The 19,390-nt window shown below is 39.8% G+C and overlaps 1 protein-coding gene across 5 annotated transcripts in view; it reads left to right on the forward strand.

The window, feature by feature from the left end:
• STX18 (syntaxin 18) overlaps window positions 1-19,390 on the forward strand; it is a 540,575-nt gene that overhangs the window by 480,546 nt on the left and 40,639 nt on the right. Inside the window, exon 1 of one of the 5 annotated variants that reach the window (XM_052681671.1) lies at window positions 6,389-6,596. The exons of the other annotated variants lie outside the window; for them this stretch is intronic. Coding sequence (XP_052537631.1) covers window positions 6,435-6,596 — 162 coding nt within the window. The 5' untranslated portion in view covers window positions 6,389-6,434. Of the gene's footprint in view, window positions 1-6,388; window positions 6,597-19,390 lie in introns of those variants that run through there. 5 annotated transcript variants of the gene reach the window in all.

Consider the following 19,390-nt stretch of genomic DNA (forward strand, 5'->3'; position numbering starts at 1 on the left):
TCTTCTTTCATCCTTAAAAGCAGTTATTTAAACAAACAAACTGGTTTTATACTTTTTTTTTCTACCCACCCTCTTGTAAGGGCTTCCTCACCAACCTCCCTACAGGTTACTAGCATGAAATCAATGGAAGAACTGTATTTTGTTTCATGGCTGACGTTCATCTTAATATTTTATAGCATATGTTTTCCTTCTCTATTTTCATTAAGGGGTTGGAATTCTAGGGAATAGCTAGATTGGTCTAACTCCTAAATCCATGAATATTGAGAAATTGAATTTGAACTATATATTATACATATTTCATGTTATGTTTTGTCATGTCATGTCATATCATTACATACCCAATCATTTGGAGCTCCTGTGTTTCTGCTGCCTTTTGATGTTCACTGTAGGATTGTTCCTGAAACTTGAATCTTATTACACCTTTTTCTGATATCACTTAGAGGGCTTTACTTGGAGAATTTCTAATGGATCTCTTGCATATATACTTTTAGCTCTGCTCACTGCCAATATCTCAGAGCCTGTGAGGCAATGTGAGCCTCCAACATATACAATGTTGATGATGTTGATGTTTGATGATGAAATATATATTTTCAAAACAAATTCTCTTGAGTCCAATAGGGTGGGCAGTGGTGTAGAAAACCTGTTGTGTATTCATGGTATCCAATTTCTGAGGCCTCATAGGTTGACAGACACATATGCAGTTGTTGGGGATATTCATTCTCTTCCCTACCTACATTAAATTACACTTGTAAGAACCTTGTGCTGAGATGCCTTTGTGTTGGCTGCTGATCAATTTGTAAAGGTTTGTCTACTCAGGGAAGACTATGATCATCAAACTAATTTGTGAATGTACTAGGCACTGTACTAGCTCTGCTTAAAACATGAGGACATTCCTGTGCTTAACCAAAACTGACTCTTACATTGATCAGTGCCACACAGAGAGTGTTCAAAGTGCTCAGCCAGTGTTAACTGGGTTATTGTCACGTGTATTTTCACAGTTCTTAAAATTCTCTCTCCAGACACATGCTGTTGTCTGTGCCAGGACTAAAAACTTATAGTCCCTTGTTTGCTTTACAGTCTCTTATCTCTTCATCATATTTGCTCCCAGCTTGCATCTATTGGAATATTTGTATTGATGAGTACAAACCTTATCTACATCATTTTTGTTTTCCCATTGACCTCTAAACTTGATATATTTCTTATCTCATTCTTGAATTCCTATTCTTACAAATGCCATAATTTCTCCAAAGTATCACATTTTCTAGGCACATAAAAATAACCGCTTGTGGTAGTAACGATGCAAACCTTTCTGTATTACCTTGCTGATTTCTGGTGATTGCCCTCAAAGTTCAGTTCACTGAAGAAAATTAAATAGTAATCCAACTGATTCATTATCTTTTATGATTATCTACACATGTGGGAAAAAATGCCTTTTGTTACTGTATGTATATTTTTTGTTATTAAAAAAAATCTCAATTTCTATTGTTCTTCCTTTTTTGCCTGGCAGACAACATATTGCCTCATTCCTTGATGTAGAGGCAGAGCTCTTTTAGACAAATGTTGACTAATGCTGTGGAACTAAGTAAGAACAGTGTGACTTTGAGAGTCTCCGCAGCAGTTTCATACAGAATTCAGCAGACTGAACTTTGTGTAAGTGCCAGGTTTACTATTTCCCTGCAGAGCTTTGCAGAAGCCAAAGAGGTTGCAAGAATCTGTGAGGGTATGGAAAGTTCTCAAAGGAGGTAGGCCACATATTCCTCTACAAGTGTATAGCTCCCAGAGGCTCTGAACAAGCTCAAATCTCTACAGCAAAATTTAAGATAACGAATGCACTGTCTATTGATTTTTTCCAGGTATATGTGCTGGCTGTGGGAAATAATTGCCATAGATATTACTGTCTCTATCTGTTCTAATTATGACAGCCATAATGATGAGATTGGGATGCACAATTATCAGGGCGGAGTGGGGTCCAGCTGCTTTCTGAGTAATGGGGAGACTGATGGATACCACAATCTTTAGGGCAGGGCCTGGCCAATTAAAGCCTGTCCCAGTGCCACACAGCGAGCAGAGCAGGGTGGTTAGGGCACCCTCAGCTCATCAGCCGCATTCCTAGGGATAGGAATCAAGCCAGGCTGGGATGAGTCTTTGTTTTGGGCCTGGCTGGATGTCCATGGACATCCTTCAGAGTCACTGGGGCAGGGACTGATGACTAATGATCCTGGGGACATGAAATAGGCTTCTGGGACATGCGCAGGGTTGGGAAAAGCCCCATGGAAAGCTGGACAGGGGCAAGCAGGGCTGTTACTGGGTCCTGACACCCAAAACTTACTAAAATTGAGTGCTCCATGAATAATTAGAATCAGATTCAGATATCACTAAGAGTTAAGCTCCTTATTAATTTTGGGGTGATTATGTGGGTGGTTTTCTTTATTTGTTTGTTTGTGTGTGTGTGTCTGTGAATTTTGGTGTGATGGTTTAGTTTCAAGAGGAGTAACAGAACCTTCAGGTTACTGCCAATTGAACCAGCTTGTGGCAGTCAATATTTATTGCCACAGACAGTAATACTTGTGTATTACTGCCTGGCAGTTTACATCCATTGTTTCCAGAGAACTTTTCACCATTTTATACAGTTGGCATACTTTCCTTGGGCAGGTTCTACTGTCTTCCACTTCTTCTTTTAAATGCCAAAGGTTTCTTCACATATCCACAAATTTGTTATATTTACTTTGAGTTCAAGCCAGTAGAATACATGCTACCAACTCGAAAGTTCATATGACCATCAAATAAAGTTTCTCCCTTCTTGATTTGTCTCAGTTGCAAATGTGCAATGTAAGCAAATTGTCTTCCTTTTGGTAATTTGTTTAGTTTGTAACATCGCCATCACATAAAAAAGTTACTGGTTTTATTCCAGAAAAAATATAAAATGTATAAAATGTACAGCGTAGAGCCTTCTGTTGTCTGTGCCAAATTAGGACCCTGTAGCCAGAGTACATCTGAAGGGAGGAAGTTCAGGAGCTTTATCCATTTTATCTACCTCTTACACAGACAGAATTTATGCACTGAGGAGTTACCTGTCTCTGAGCAGAGACGAACCCCACTAGTTCCTGTTTAATAGGCATAATCACTGATAACCGTATGAGAGCTTTGGCCTCCTTTTCACTGGCAGGTTTTGCCAGGGCATTTTACTGGACATAGCAGTTAAGTAGTTACATTGATGATCAGTGTGCTGTTCTTAGACTGCAAATAAAACTGTTGCAATTTGCAGGCTCCTAATTTTTCCTCTTCCAGACATCTGCTGCAGCATGAGTGGGTGCACAGTGCATATGGTCTTACAGATTTACCTGCATTGCTTGAGGTGCCACTGTAGCCCTTTGTGTGTGCTTTGGAATTTTACTCCAATCTTAAAATCTTAAATTTCAAAGTTAGCTTTTTAGCAATTACAGGAAGCTCTAGCATGTACTGCTGAAACCTATCTGCTCCAAAGCAAGATTTAAACTTTCAAAACAAGGTGGTTGTGGAAGTGCAAATAACTACTGAGTAGATGTAGTTACTGTATACAGGAAGCAAGGATCAAGTTCAAATAAAAGCGGTGGGCACCACTTCTTAGCAACTGATTTTAAAGTAATTGCAATCTTCAAAGCTATCTATTTATCTCTATAGCAGAGGCCTAGGTATTATATACCTAATGAGTTAGACCATTTGAGAGCAAGCTTCTTTCACATTGAAAAGGTATTTTAAACTTTTGCCTTTACCAGATCAACTGTGCAGTCCGTTTCAGAGAGATGAGATCAGCTACTTGGAATTTTAATACTGTGTTTCTTATAAAATGTGTCTCTACTTATTTCCTTGTGCCTGAATGGGAGCTCTAGAAGTGCTGAGGTTCAAAACTGGTTGTCTAATACTCCTATTACTGCTTTGGGGTTTTCAGTAACTACTGGTCACACATGTACCACACATTTGTGGACACAAACACAAATAAATAAGCACAAATAAAACTAGCAATAAAGACACAATCATGTCTCCAAAGAATTTGGAGCCAAGGTCCTGATCTGATAAAAGTATTATGTACTTAACTGTGTGCACCACTTGTGTCTCCATCGACCTCAGTGGGAGTATTCACAGTACTCATTGTGGTTCAGTGAGTATAATCTTCCCAAACTGGGAGGTAAACTACAGTATGTCTGTTGAAATTTCCTTTACTGAAGGTTTTTTTTTGTTTTGTTTTGTTTTGTTTGTTTTCATCTGTTTTCATCCAAAATTGCATGGAGTATTCCTTTTATTTTTAATTTCCTAAATTTCTTTAGAGAATGAGTAACACAGACACTGATAAGTTGTTGTTTCTAAAGCCAGGAAGGTAAGATGAAGCTTAGAATCTGATGAATTTCTAATTAAAGCTGATAGAGCTGTAGGTGCCCCTGTTCATTGCAGGGGAGCTGGACTAGATGGCTTTTAAAGGTCCTTTCCAACTTTGATTCTATGATTCTATGAAATAACCAATGGATGATGGATGATCATGAATTAGAAATACATACCCATAGTGTAACAAAACATGATTTAGAATAGAACAACAACAGAGTATGAATGAATACTAATCACAATATAGCTGTGAAGGAACTTACAACCAATTGCTGAAGTAAACTGAAAGCAAACTAGTAATTATCAGCAGAAGAGATCTTGATGCTCTGAAGCAGACATGAAAACAGCACTAGCTGGTTAAGTTCCAGATTGATGGGGGAAAGGCAGGATTTTGATATTTTTTTTTCTTTGGGGAGTGCCTCAGGGAGCTTACTTTGAATCAGTGAGAGCAGTTAAAACCATGCAGTGTCTACAGGATCCCAGAGCATACACACACCACCACCACTAGTTATTTGGTCAGAAGTTTTCACCACTGTGCCACACAATTTCCTTTCTGGTCACTTTTCTCCTGCACAGAACATGGTAATGAAATTGCCAGAATAAAAATAATAGCAAAGAGTATTTCAGAAAGTTTTCTTCTGATTCAGTTAAATCAGCAATAGCTGTGCATTGTAGCTCCCTTCAGGGTTTGTTCTTGGGGTACAAGTGATGCTGTCCAACTGTGGGATGGCAGCAGATCTCAAGGGCCTTAACATCCTGCCATAGAAATAACTGTTACGCATTGCAGGTGTATTGAAGTCTTCTATCTATTGTGTTCAAGAAGAAACACAGTTCTCCAGAGAGACCTAGAAAGACATGAGCATGAACCTCATGTGGCTCAACGAATCCAAGTGCAAGGTCTTGCACCTGGATTGTGGCAACCCCACTATTAATACAGGCTGGAGGACAAAAGAATTAAACACAGCCCTGTTGAAAAGGACGTGAGGGTCCTGGTGGATGGGAAACCAGACATGAGTAAGCAATTTGCCCTTGCAGCCCAGAAAGCCAACTGTATCCTGGGCTGCATTAATAGAAGTGTGGCCAGCAGAGCGACGGAGGTGATCCTGCTCCTCTACACTGCTGAGACCTCACTTGGATAATGCATCCAGATGTGGAGTCCTCAGCACAAGAGAGATGTGGACCTATTGGAGTGTGTCCAGAAGTGGGCTACAAAAGTGCTCCAAGGGATGGAATGCCTCTCCTACAAGCACAGACTGAGAAAGCTGAGGCTGTTCAGCCTGGAGAAGAGAAGGCTCCAGGGTAGTGGCCTTTAAGCATCTAAAGGAGGGCTGTAAGAAAGGAGACAGACTCTTTCGCAGCATCTGTTGTGAAAGAACAAGAGGAAATTATTTCAAACTAAAATAAGAGAGAATTAGATTGGGTACAAGAGAAAAGTCTCCTACAGTGAGGGTGGTCAGGAACTGGCAGAGGTTGCCCAGAGAGATGGTGGCTGCCCTGTTTCTGGAGACACTCAAGCTTAGGCTGAACCGGGCTCTGAGCAATCCAATAGAGCTGTAGGTGTTCGTGTTCATTGCAGAACTAGAACTATTGCTGGACTACATGGCCTTAAAGGGTCCTTTCTGACTTTAATGATTCTATGATTCTATAAAATAACCAATAATCAATATAATACAAGTATGGTCATTTCCTCTGGAAATCTCACAGCAGCACCAATCCCCGGTGCAAATCTGGTGAAACCCATTAATCAGCCTTAATTAACTCTTCTTTCCGAGACTGAATTCTCAGGCTGACAGCTTGGATGACTCTGTCTAACAGCACCACCTGGTGACACCTGCCGCGACACCAGAGCTCGGTGATCCAGACGTCAGAGTTTCTCTGGAATATACATTTTATTCTGCAAGCTTTCGCTCTGCGATGGGAGGCAGCAGCGCAGCAGCCCCGCACAGCAGCTCCCCGCAGCTCCCTTCCCGGCGCACGCCCCGCTGCCGCCGGCAGAACGGAACGCGCTGCGCGGGGCCGCGTTGCTCGGGGAAGGCACTGCGCGGAGGCACCGGCTGACGGGGCCGGGGCCGGCCGCCATGGCGGTAGACATCACCCTGCTCTTCAAAGCCAGCGTGAAGACGGTGAAGACCCGCAACAAGGCGTTGGGAGTGGCGGCCGGCGACAGCGCCCGGGATGAGCTGCTCAAGCGCAGCGCTGCCCGCTCCAGGAGCGACTTCACCGGGCGGGCGCGGGAGGTGGTGAGTGCGGGCAGCGGGCGGCCGGGGCGGCGGGACGGCGGAGCGGCGGGCAGCCCTCCCCGGGGAGCCGGGGCGAGTGGGTGGCTCCTGAAGTGCCGCAGAGCGCCCCGGGGCAGCGCCATCCGCAGCGGATGTGGGCCGGGAGCCGGCGCTGATGTGGCGGCCGGAGGGCTCCCAGCCCCACCCCCCCACCGAGCCTCCGTTTCGCCGGGCTGGGGCTCGGTGCCGCCGAGCTCTGCTGTGCTGCTGCGGGCTGCCACGTAGGTCGCCCGCGGGACGAGCGGGCGAGTCTTTGTAGTGCTGGGTCGTTCCTTATTGCTCGTTTGTTCCTTGTGTCGCACGGTATGGCTGTCAAACGCTGGCTCCGTATGAACTGCGAGTAAACTAGGGCGTTGTAGCTGGAGAGACAAGCGCTGAAAAGCTAAGGAATTGCTGGGCTGGAGGCTGACCAGCGTTAATAATATAACTGAGTATGATTGTAAACTTGTTGCAGATTCTTTGCCTCCATACTGAGCAAAAGGTGTGGGGGGAAAGTGGCACCGGAGCACGGTTTGAGTGATGCCCTTAATCGGGCACTGGGACACACCTTGGAGGTGTTCAAGGCCAGGTTGGCTGGGCTCTGGGCAGCCTGATCCAGTGAGCAGCAGCCCTGCCCATGGCAGGAGGATTGGAGCTGGGTGATCTTTAAGGTCTCTTCTGAGCTAAGCCATTCTGTGATTTGGAAAAGCTGTGAGAAACAGCCTGCTCAACGTGCTCTATGAGGAAACAGACTTCCAGAACACATGTGCCAGTGTAGGGCTGAGCAAAGGATGACAGGAACTTTTGGTCCTCAAGAAGGCAATGATGCAGTGATGGACTTTCCACTGTCTCACATTTATAGAATGCTGTTAGAATTTACTGTGTGTGTATTAGTGCTTTTTGGTCAACAAAAACAAAAGCTAAGTATTTTTTTATTTTTTGGTCCTTGGACCTTTACTTTGGCATAACTATTTTAAATTCAGTATGCATGGATATTAAATCACACTTTTACAGACTTATATGATAACTTGGTTTTGGTACCTGATTTGATACCAGTACAGATATTACATAGTCCCAGTTTGTGTGACACTTGTTCTCAGCTTTTACCATAGCCTTAAACCAACTGATCTGGATATTTTTATATCATTGTCAGTTTTGGAATGTCTCTGGCGTATGAATGTCTTTCTGTCTTAGGAAATCTTGCTATTTAAGCCTTCTCTTTTACTTTTTATGGCAAGTACAAGCTATTAGGAAGATCGTCTGTCAAATATATTATTTGAAAATACTGTAGGGATGAGAATATTTAATGACTGCTGACTGTTCAGTATGCGTTACAGAAATGGAATTAGGGTTGATACAGCTTATTAAGAGAAATAAAATCAGTGGCAAAGCAGAATCTCACAATGGGCTTGATTCCAACCATGAATTATTACTTTTTTTTTTTTTTGCTAGGGAGATGATCTGCTTTTTAATATTCTTGCAAACAGACTAAAAAATTATGTGTTACAACTTAAATTCTTCAAAAGCAATACCAGACGTATCTGAAATCATGTCCTTGAGAAGGGAAAATTTGAAAGGTTAATTGTTTCTGAGCCTTTAAATGCAAAATTTCAGAATGATCGAATGTCTGTGATTGAAGCTGTTGAACGCATAGGAATGCCAGATTCATGGGGATACAACATCTGTTCTTCATATAACTTCTTTGCGCGTATTCTATAGAATGATCAATTCTTTTTTATTTTATTTTTTTAGTTGGTATAATAGGCCCGTATTCACATCAAGGATATGTTTGGTTGCTCTGTTTCATCCTGTGTAATGAGAAGGGAAAATCTCCACGTTCAAGTTATGGTTTCAGAACATAGTGAATTACATCTGAGTTTTAAAAGAACAAGAAATATTCAAAATACTCCAAACGGAGGAGAAAAATATGGTGCCTACCAGCCTGAGAGCAACTAATGCACAGACAGCCCTAGCTATAGCACTGTTTAATTTGCCTTTACATGTGGAAAAAGGAGACAGTTAAGTGAAAATTAGGCCTACTTTGTTCTCTTGGCAGAGAAACCAGAATGTCAATATTAGCACTCAAACTTTTTTTCAGTTATATAAACATCTTCAATAATCCAACAATATTGCATTTTTAAAGATCACTTGCTAATTTCCAGTTAATTACAAAGTATTCCTTTTTTTTTTTTTGTTGAAAATGTCAGTTTAAAAATAAAATAACTTGCTTACTGTATTAACTTTTTTATGGGACAGGGCATGCATTTGCCAGGTATAGTATAGCCCTGAATGAGACATAACCTCCATAACCTGTATCTGAGAACTAACATTAAAGCGTGTGGCAGAACACGACTGGTGAGTCAGTCTGCATGAGTGAATTGCTCCACGTGTAGCTGAGTGGCTGACTCTAATAGCACTTAGAGGGAAATAGCCGCAACTGGTTAAAACTGAACACTTAAATTTCTTCTGTTTTATACTGAAGCAGACTGAAAAACTCCAACTTGCTTTATTCAGGTTAGTTTATACGATCATTCTGGCTCTAACCGCTACATAAGAATAACTCCCATGAGAGAATATTTGGATGCCAGGCAAGTATATATTGCTTATGGTACAGCCAATTACAGTCCTTATTAGAAATTAATGACTGTGCCAAATTTTGGACAGCTAGTGATATTTCAGCTCACTTTTTAGCTCTTAATGAGAGGTAAATTCTAATAAATTGGGCCCACAGCTGAGGTCATTGGAACTCATGCTCACGTCTCCCTCATACTGTGCTGAACACTCACTTCTCCCCTTGGAGTTCACTGGGGGCTGCATGTTGCAGTCATTTGCATGCACCTGGGATTCCCTTTCCTATTTTCTAGGCAGAAAACATAATTCTAAATTATACATTTTCAAATGGGAAGGTACAGCGTACCGCACTATATTATTTCAGATTTATCTCTTCCTCTCTGCAAATTGTTTTTTTTGCTTCTCATTTCCTTCATCCTTGTTAGAAAGCAGCTCAGGCTAAGAGATGGAAGGCAAAGTTGATAATTTAAATTAGGGGGGTAGAGACTTAAAAAGCAGGTTAAGGGAACAGCAGGGGAAGGATTTTAAAAAGATTTTTGGAGACAAAACGCTAGCCTTGTTTAATGCAATGAGATTAAAAGCCAAATCGCTAATGTTCCCCATGTGATGCTTCTGGTTTTACTAAAACTTCCATCAGTAACAGTGGTGAGGATATAGGTTGGCCCTGAGAGAGGAGCTGTGAACTCTTGTGTTTTGAGAAGATCTGAAATGACTGTACAAATGTCTGTTGTCCTCCCTTTCCCTTGTTTGTTTGCTTTTCAGCACATTCTTAACTCCATGGGAGTTATTTCTGAACATAGGCTGAGCAGCTGGTTTGAAAGCTGGCTTGGGAAACAGCTTCCAAAGCTGCCCACTGAGGTTGTTTTGGTTATCTGGGCATCACGTGGTGCTGCAGAGTCCTCCAGGGCTGCAGGGTGGGTTTGAGGGCAGAGGGTTCCCTCTGCTTGTCCTTTTCTTGCCTCCTTCCAGGGCCCACTTGTGGGAAGTTCTTTCTTGGCTTACAGTTGTTGGAGAAATTATTCAATGTAGGTGGTTACTATGAACTCTATGCAGCCTATGGTCTTCCATTAAGTTGATGTCTGCTGTGAGCTGTTATTACCTCGCTGAAAAATAGGGATGGAACTAATGGAAGATTGTTGTACACATGGAATTGGAAGAAACCTGAGGTTTAGTACACGTGGCTTCCTTCATATCTCAAATACAGAGTACATCTGTGTGACTGGGCCAGGGTGGCAGGTGCTCTGGGATGGGAAAAGCTGGAGTGATGTGATGGGATGATGACAGGGTGAGCAGGCTGAACGGGAGGAAAGCAGGCTGGTACAGCTGGGAGAAGGGACAGTCAGCTCTGAAAGGATAGCAACAGGGATGCAAAGGAAGGAATGAAAAATGGAAACTGATACAGAGGATGTCAGAATATAACTAAATTAGGTTAGAAAAAGAAAGATGTAACAGCAAGAATGGAACTTGCAGTTATGCATCAGCTTACTGTCTCTGAGTTCTTTATCAAAGTTAAAACAGTGACCTGTTCTTTCTTCAAGAACTATTTAGGTACGTTGAAATTGCTAGAAACTTTAATATTTTTATTTATATATTTTAAACCTATAATCTTGTTTGTGACAGAAATGAACTTACATATAAGCAAAGAAGATTATAGGTTACCAGAGTGATACTGCTCTTCTTTTCTCTGTGCATACTGTATGGTCGTAACGTTGCATAGAGAGGGATACTTTTTTTTTTGACTGTTGAAGGGCACTACTTCTGTTAGCTTCAAAAAAACAGAATTGGATTAAGTAGCTTCTTCCACTATGATGATTAGCAAACAGAATTTCTGAGCCATCCTAGATAGTGATTGCTTTCAGCTCTCAGATGTGTTGAAGTAGTCATAAATGAGGGAGATGATTTAGGATACCATGTAGGTGTTGTCCAGCATGTGAGACAAACAAAACCCATATGAAGTTGAACATGTTCTCACTGGATATTAGGAAGAATTTCTTCTCAGAAGAGTGGTGAGGCACAGGCTGCCCAGGGAGGTGGTGGGCTGGCTGTGCCTCAAGGCATTTCAGCAAAGGGTAGATGTAGTACTTAGCTTCATGGTTTAGTGGGAGATAGTGGTGGTAGGTGGATGGTTGGAGCAGATGATTTTAGATGTCTTGTCTGATCTTAATGGTTCTGTGGTTCTGTGAATGTCATCCAAATCTATTCCCATCTCTGCTTTTCCACTTCACTTCCACTTTCAATACACTGCTAGCTTGACACTTCCAGGGGATTATATACATATGATATGTAAGTGTGCGTGTGTCTACGAATGTGTGCATATATATGTGTGTATATGGTTGTTACTGGTGACTTTAAAAGTTTTAATGTAGACTTAAATATTCATTCAGAATTGGTAAAATGAATTCCTGTAGTATAAGCTGGAACTGTTTCCCACTTTTCCAAAGTGGAAAGTGAGACACGGGTTTAAGGTGAACATCAGCAGAGGTTCTCTGAGGACACAGGACTCCTCAGTGTCTTGTTGGTCTGAGGCTGAAGATAAGAGGAGAGACTTGTTAAAAATGAAATCTCACTACATTTACTGGATTTCTAATACAGAGTAATATTCTAAGTAGGTTTTTATGGTATGGTCATTTAATTATTATTTTAATGGAAAAGCCTTGTTCTGGGAAAAAAAAAATAATAAAGTCTTCAAACATTTAGCGCATATGTGATGTAGCAATTTATCTTAATTGAGAAGATGGGAGATAACCTTGCTCTTGAACACTGAAGGGATTTCTAGCATGAAACGCACACTGGAGGTCTGATGTGATGAAGAGGAGCTTTGAAGAGAGCCCTGTCTGTGTGACAGACAGAGAACCGCATGGATCCTGGAGCCAGTAGTGCCTGGAGAAGAGGAAAGTGGGTTCTGGCAGCAGGAAGAAGGAAGTTTGTCAGTAATTTGTATTTTGGTCAGGAAAAACATTATCATATGGAAAGTGTGGTATCATCTGCTATTGACATGAGTAAAATATAGACACAATTGCATTGGATTTCTTTCTTTTTTTTTTTTTTTTTTTTCCCTTGCCTATTTTCAAGGTGGTTTGGATGTCCTTACAAAGGAAAACAATTTCAGTTTGCTGGGCTTCTTGATATTTCTCTTTCCGAAAAGAAAGCTGTAATTTCTTTAAGAGTTTTTGGCTGAACTAATGGTCTCCCCCCTGTTCTCCCCTATCTCCTTTAATTCCATTTCAGCCTTTTTACCTTCCTTTCCCCCTTTTTCAGGAAAGAGCACAATGCATACAAACAAACAAACAAAAATTGCTTAGTCTTAGAACACTTTTATACATAAGACATGCTGTACATGAGATCTGTCTTCATAACTAGTTCTCTTGTATTAAAAGTAAACGATGATAGCAAACAGACACATGAAAGGCAAACATAATGGTGATGAAAGCCATTTAATGATAAGTGGAGGAACAAATATTTGTTGAAAATAAAACTGTGTCTAAAATAAAACTGTGTCTAAAGGCTCTAATGCTGACTTTTGGAAACATTACCATGTAGCAGTGTTAGCAATACTGTGTGTCCTGTACAGTAGATATTGTTTAAAATTGCTTGGGAACTGGAGCTTGCAATTGTGAGCTTGGAATGTCCTGCAGATAATTAAGTTGTGGTCAGGCTTTAGAAAAATAAAAAGTTCTCGAACTATGATTTTACAAACATGCTACAATAACATTGCTTTATATTTAACAGTTTCTTATAGAAAGCTGATACTCTCATGAGGCATTCACTAAAGGTAAAACATCAAGAAAGAAAAAATATTAAATTAAAACTTCACTTAGGATGTTGACAGTTGGCTTGTAATATTAAACAGATGTGCATGTTCTTGGGATATTCTTCATTTAGAATTTTGTTTCATACCCATTTTCAAGTGACAGCTACTAATTTTCGATTAATTTAAAATTCCCTTTTCTTCAGTTGTCTTTGATATATATAATTTTCTTCAGGTCAGTTCAGCTGGATTGTGATGCACACTGCAGTTTCTGTTGTGTTGTCCAAGGAGAGAGCTTTATCTAGGCTTAGATTGAAGGAGAGCTCCTTCAACTCTGTTTTTAAAAAAAATAAATTACACGTATGGAGAGATCTTTTGGCTAGACATTGCCCTTGCATGTGTGAGCAGGGCACTTGTTGATTCTGGTTGTGGGTATTGTAGGGCATAATTGGGTCTGTTTGGCTCATAGTAAAAGCTGCACTTGAAATGACACCAAAGGGAAGAAATTTAAGCTTTTAAGAGAGAAAAGTTTAATGAAACATGGAGGGAAGGAATAACTAAAAAATTACTACACTCTTAAAATGGCAGTATATTGTGTCTAGTTCTCTTGTCACTCAGCCTTTTCAAAACCAGTGTTTTGTTCTTTTTAATAGAAAAGAGCTACAAAAAAGATCTCAAGTTTGGAAAATCTGAAGTAAGTCTGATTGTGGACTTTACAGAAAACCAAAACTGAGATACAGTACTGGAGAAAATGTGTTCTTATGATGTGATTCAGCTGCTCTTTGATTTAGTCGATCCTGCACCACTTGAAATCAAGTGCAAGTATTGTAAAATCCAAACGGTACTCAGCAAGTAATGCAGGAGTTAATACAGAGGGGTGGCTCAGGAATTCCTTTTTACATGTGGGACATTGCTTCTTTCCAAAGCAAAGAATTGGATACTGGGTTTCCCAAATCTCAGGCTACTTTTCCTCCAGTGACCTATGACTGATCAGTCTGACCTTAGACTGTATGATACATGTATAGAACATGTATGAATGTTCTGTCTTTATATTTTTTTATAGTGAATGAAATTACAGGAAACAATGTGTTTAAGTTTTCCTAAACTAAAATAGCTGTGCTAGACTTCACAGGGTGCATAATGTAGTTATCTACCAGAGGTGTTGCTTACTGCAAAGCAAAAGAGCTCATGTTCATGATGATTTTTCTTTTTCTGACTACATTGTCACAAATTTCAGAGTGTATGTGAATGTACAAAGATGGTTCAATGTGGTTTTGTTTATTTGTTTGTTTTCATTAAAAATGAAGAATGCATTAAACCAACTGAGATATTAATTGATGAAATAACACTTCAGCCTGCATACTGACTTAGGAGCTGGATGTCTCCTTTCCTTTTCCTGTACATTTTTTCAGTCCCTTTAATACACAATGACAGTATGTCACAAAGTGAGTGTGAGACCAGGTTATTGTAAGAATATGCGTAGTTTCCATTAATTATGTTATTTTCAATTCCAGAGATTCTTAGTTCATTATTGAATCTATTGTAGTTTAGATGGGAAATGCCTACAAGAACTCAGATATACCATATTCAAAAACATAAAATGCAGTAGGGACACCTATAGACAATAAAGAAAAATACATCTGAGAGGGCATCTTAATATGGAGGAAAGGAAAGGAAAAATAGAAAAAAATCCAGGAGTTAATTGGTTTGTCTAAAATGTGACCGAGTTCTATATTATTTTTCTCTGTAGCATATAGATAGCATAGTGCTGTGGTCTGGCTGTGACTTCACCATTTTGTCATACAATGCATCACAATTTATTGTCTCTGTCCAGAAATTTACAGTAGTTTCAGGAATGGTTTGGTGGGTTCACTCAATGCACTTGAAATATATGGTATAATTTTATTTTGCAGGGAAAATTAAAGCATGTACATTTTTCCAGAAGAAAGCTTTTTTTTTTGCTTGTAGTGAAAGCCCTTCCTATAAAGCTCTTAAAATAAGAATCTACTGAATTAAGCACCATGTAAATTCTATTCTGAATATTATTCCCATTTTAAAGAAATAAATTCAGATGCATCCACTGGAGGTATGGGAAGAAAGATAATCCAAATACTACATTAATTTTATCTTTTGAGTAATGCTCATTTGCATACTTGTCTTTGACACTAACAAGAAACAATCTTTGAAGTAAAATTTTGATTCTTGATTTGCTTTTATGTGATTGTTATTCTAAGTGATGATTTTATAAAGGCTATTACTTTAAAAAAGCTGCTGTCAAAGGAGGCACCCTGAGACCTGTTCTTATGTTATGGAGCATCTTTCTTCTGGGGTTTTTGTGGTTGTTGGATCTGGCATGAGGATTTGTCCCTTATGTGGAAGGCTTTGAAATAAAATGAATAAAATGTTCATCATGGAAATGATGAGAAATAGCACACCTGTTGACAAACAGATTGCCTTGGTGCATGTGTTGTGTAAGTGATGGTACTGAGGATAATGCAAACTCTCTGAAAGAATAATACTATGGGTGTCTGATCCTGCAAAGATATTTTTGACCAAGGATGTTCATTTGTTTTTAAATTAGTGACAAATAATACTTTCTTACTAGAATTTCGAAAGCAAGAAGGTTGTTGTAATGTAAACAAACTGAAACTCAACATTTTGAATAGTGAACTTGTTTGAAATAATAACAATAAGCAAACATTTCCACTGTCTTTTGAGGCTCTGAACTGTATGACTGCATTGCCTTCTAATTGTATGTTGTGTGTTCTGCTTTAAATTGCTGTTACAGTAGCTCCCAGAGCTCCTAACTGGGAGCAGAGCTATGTATCCCTTGCAGAGCTTTTGAACTTTTAACTAAGTAAGGCATTTAAGGAGGTAGGGGCAGATGTGGGATGAAAACCTGCTTGCATTGAAATATGTTGCAGAGTTGCGGTCAATTTAATGGAAGGAAAGATTTTGCAAAAAAGTTTTTAGAGTTTAATACTTATAAGATAGTACTAAAAGGGAAGATTTCTGAAGTGCTTTTAGGCCTCTTCAGTCAGGTACATGCTTTGATTTTTTTGTTTGTAACAAGTGAACTGAATTCACTGGGGCTATTCATGCCTTATTGAATTGGTTTCTAAGAGAGTGTTCTCAGAAACTTCTGACAAATGGGAAGGGCTTGTCAATAAAGACATTTCTAATTTGCTTTACTTATTCCTGCTTTAAAGATGTTCTTTACTCTAAAAAAAGGAATAAATATATGAATATACATAACAATTATTAGGTGTAACTTGCAGTATTTTGAGAAAGTTCAGTTGTGGAGATATGTGAGAGTTGTAGCAATTAACCTACATGCACATTTATAATTCTAGAAAATGGACAGCGTATTACATTCAAAGACTGGATCTGATAGACCCAAATTGCTTAAAACATCAGTTATTGAAGATGTCCCCCTGGGACTTTGAGAAACCATTTAGCAGATGAAAGTACGTTTTGAAAAGTTTGACCTTACAGGCAATCATAAAATGAATCAAAACAGTTCTTTCCTCCCCTGAAATGTACAGAGCCCATCTGTATCTAATCCAGTAATTACAGACTGAGTTCAATTACCTTTTCAAACTTGGAGCAGACTGGAGACTAGGCAGTGAACAAACACAGGGTTTTGTCTAGACCTCAATTGACCACAGTCTAAAACTTGAATTTATATCTCATTTTATTTCTAGCTTCACTTGATAGTTTTTAGGAGATTTATTTTGCTGTGTAGTTGCTAGACTGTGATTATTTATTTATTTATTCAACTTCTTGACCTGGTGTTTATGGCTACATTTTTATCCCAGGGAACTTTATAAAATTAGTCCTAAGAGTTTACTGGGTTGATCGTTTAAAATGTAATGAAAATTGGAGCTACGCATCTCCTGAGTCTTTAATATTGCTACAATGAGATTATGAAATAATCTGAACAAGAACAACTTTTCCGAATTAATACTCTATACTCAATATATTTAAAGTCCAGATTAAAGACACAAATGCAACTTTGTTGTTTTTTGTTCTCTTAGAAAATTGAATCCCAGTTCTACCAGGCTGTGAACAATGATGAAAATATGCTTTGGGCATATTAATTTCTGTGAGTTCTGTCTCTCGATTCAGCTAGTGCTAAAGAATACACAGTTGTACCAGCTCACGTTGGTTATCCTTTTGATTGCTAAGTCAGAGGTCAGGCATCTCGACACTACCCCACAAACCGTGCAGCCCACCCTGTAGCATACTTGTCATTGAGAAGTGCTCTGCTGAGCTTGCTGACTTCTGTGAGGACAATGCCAGTGGGATGTTGTGATTCCTTACGTGATTGTCTTATACATGCAGCCTTTGGTTGGAGAGCAGTCTTTGCAGTGAAGATGTGTGTAGTTTGCAGAGTAAGTTGTTGAGCTTTGCAGAAGTCAACCACAGCCAAGCTTATTGCTACGACTGTTTGCTTTGTGTCTGGTAGCTGCTCAGCAGCAGCAATGAGGACAATAAATGCAGTGTCTTTAACTTCCAGTTGGGCTATGCTTTGGTTGGGATGGCATTTCTTGGCAAGTGAAGGCAGACTGATACATTTAGTTTAACTTAATGATTAGTTTAAGTTAATGATTCTTAATATCTTGTGTAGCAGTTGCTGTTAGTTTTCTAGGGATGCTGTTTGCAATGACTTTGTGTTAGGTCTTAGGGAATAAGCCATAATGTTGCAATGAGCAGTAAACTTGATGCGAGAATGTTGTGATGTTTCATTGCCTTCCCTAGTAACACTCAAGAAACAGCTGTTAAAGGCTTTGTAGGGATAGGCATAAGACTTTTGTAATCCAGTACTGTTGCTGTCAGCACACAGGTGACCTAGCTAGGAGGCAGGAGCAGGCTGTGGTATCATCAGGTGTTTCACTACCTTGTGTATGGCCTTGCAATGTTCACATCATTCAGTCTCTTCCTTCCCCTTTACCTTAAAGCACAAACTTTCTTGTACCTGTGTAAGCAGTGAGTTTGGCTGAGTCTCTGACTTGATTCTCCTCTATGGATTGAGGAGAAAGCGGGGGGGCCAGCAGCAGCACCTGCCATGTTAGTGTGGGTTGGGATGGTGCATATTTGCGTGTCACGTTACTCAGCTTGCCCCAGTCACTTCCAAGGTGACAAATAAAAGTGGTTTTGCAGGAGCAGGCATCAGCTTGGGCCCTAAATGTGTGTAGTTTTAATGTGTTACTGTTGGTGCTGCTAAGGGGTATTGCTAGATAAAGAGAGATTTATGAACACTTCTGAGGTATTGGTAAGAAGAACGTGTTAGTGAGTTCAGAGCCACTGGGTGCTGCATGCAGCTGGGAGAATTCAAAGCCTTTCCTGGATCGTGCACATGTGTGAAGGGCTGGGGTCTGGGGCCGTAAGAGCCTGTAATTTACTCCTGTGTGCAGGACACGAGGAAGTTACTTTGCCAGGAAAAGTCCCATACGTTCTTTGTTTGAGACACAGAGAGAGCTTTGAAGGGAGCTCTTGTTAAAATATTGGCAGTGTGTCATTTGCATCACCTTTGTTTTCTTGAATATAAAAGTTAAAGCTGCTCTGAGTAACGTTCAGTTTCTGGCTGTGAGTTAAAAGCCAGCTGCCAGTTGCGCTCAAAATGAGGTTCTGCAGGGGGATGTATGGGTGCAAGCGTTTGGAGAAAGCCATAATGCTACAGCTTATGGTCTGGTCAGATTGATGACTGGGTCTTGAATGCACCTATATATTTTGGTAGAGAATAGCATAATTTTATGTATTGATTTTTAAATAAATAAAAAAAAAACTCTTTAAAATCAACACTTGTCTAACTGTTGCCCATTTATGTTCAGTTGCTCACTTCTTCTTTAAAGGGCCCTCTGGCAAGGAGTAAGGCAGTTCTGGAAACTTGCTTCTTTGTTACATTCAGTGAGGACAAACTCTAACAGTTAAATCAATTTTTAAATTATGGGTAATGCTGCTGTATTTTTAATCAAGTAACAGCCTAGTGGTTTGCTGGTTTTCAGATAGCCAAACTACACTGTGAATAATCCCATATAAAGGGGTCCTGATGACTTCAGAATTGTTCCTGTGGCTTATGAAGCTGCTATATTTATACAGACTTCCATCTTTTAAGCTGCTTATTTTTTTCTTTCTTCAGTTATATATGAGTTTGTTGTATAATAGATGAGAGAATACCTATGTTCATGGAGTTTAACATTCTAGTTGTAAATAAGGCTGAAATGATTTCTCATCTAGTCTGATAATTTCCCATTGATAGGATTGAGGTGGATGTATGCTGTGGATAATAGAACAGCTACAGTAGTTTTTTGTAGTATGTATAGATACAAGAGAAGTGATCTTTAGGTTGCATTTCTTTTGAAGAAGGTTCACTCTACTGTCTGTTTTCACAGCTTTTGTTGGATTTATGTGACACACTGGCACGATTTCAATCTATATCACTGTGGAAAAATTT

Source organism: Tympanuchus pallidicinctus, unplaced genomic scaffold (assembly GCF_026119805.1).
Source record: "Tympanuchus pallidicinctus isolate F22 unplaced genomic scaffold, pur_lepc_1.0 scaffold2, whole genome shotgun sequence".
In the NCBI taxonomy this organism is placed as follows: Eukaryota; Metazoa; Chordata; class Aves; order Galliformes; family Phasianidae; genus Tympanuchus; species Tympanuchus pallidicinctus.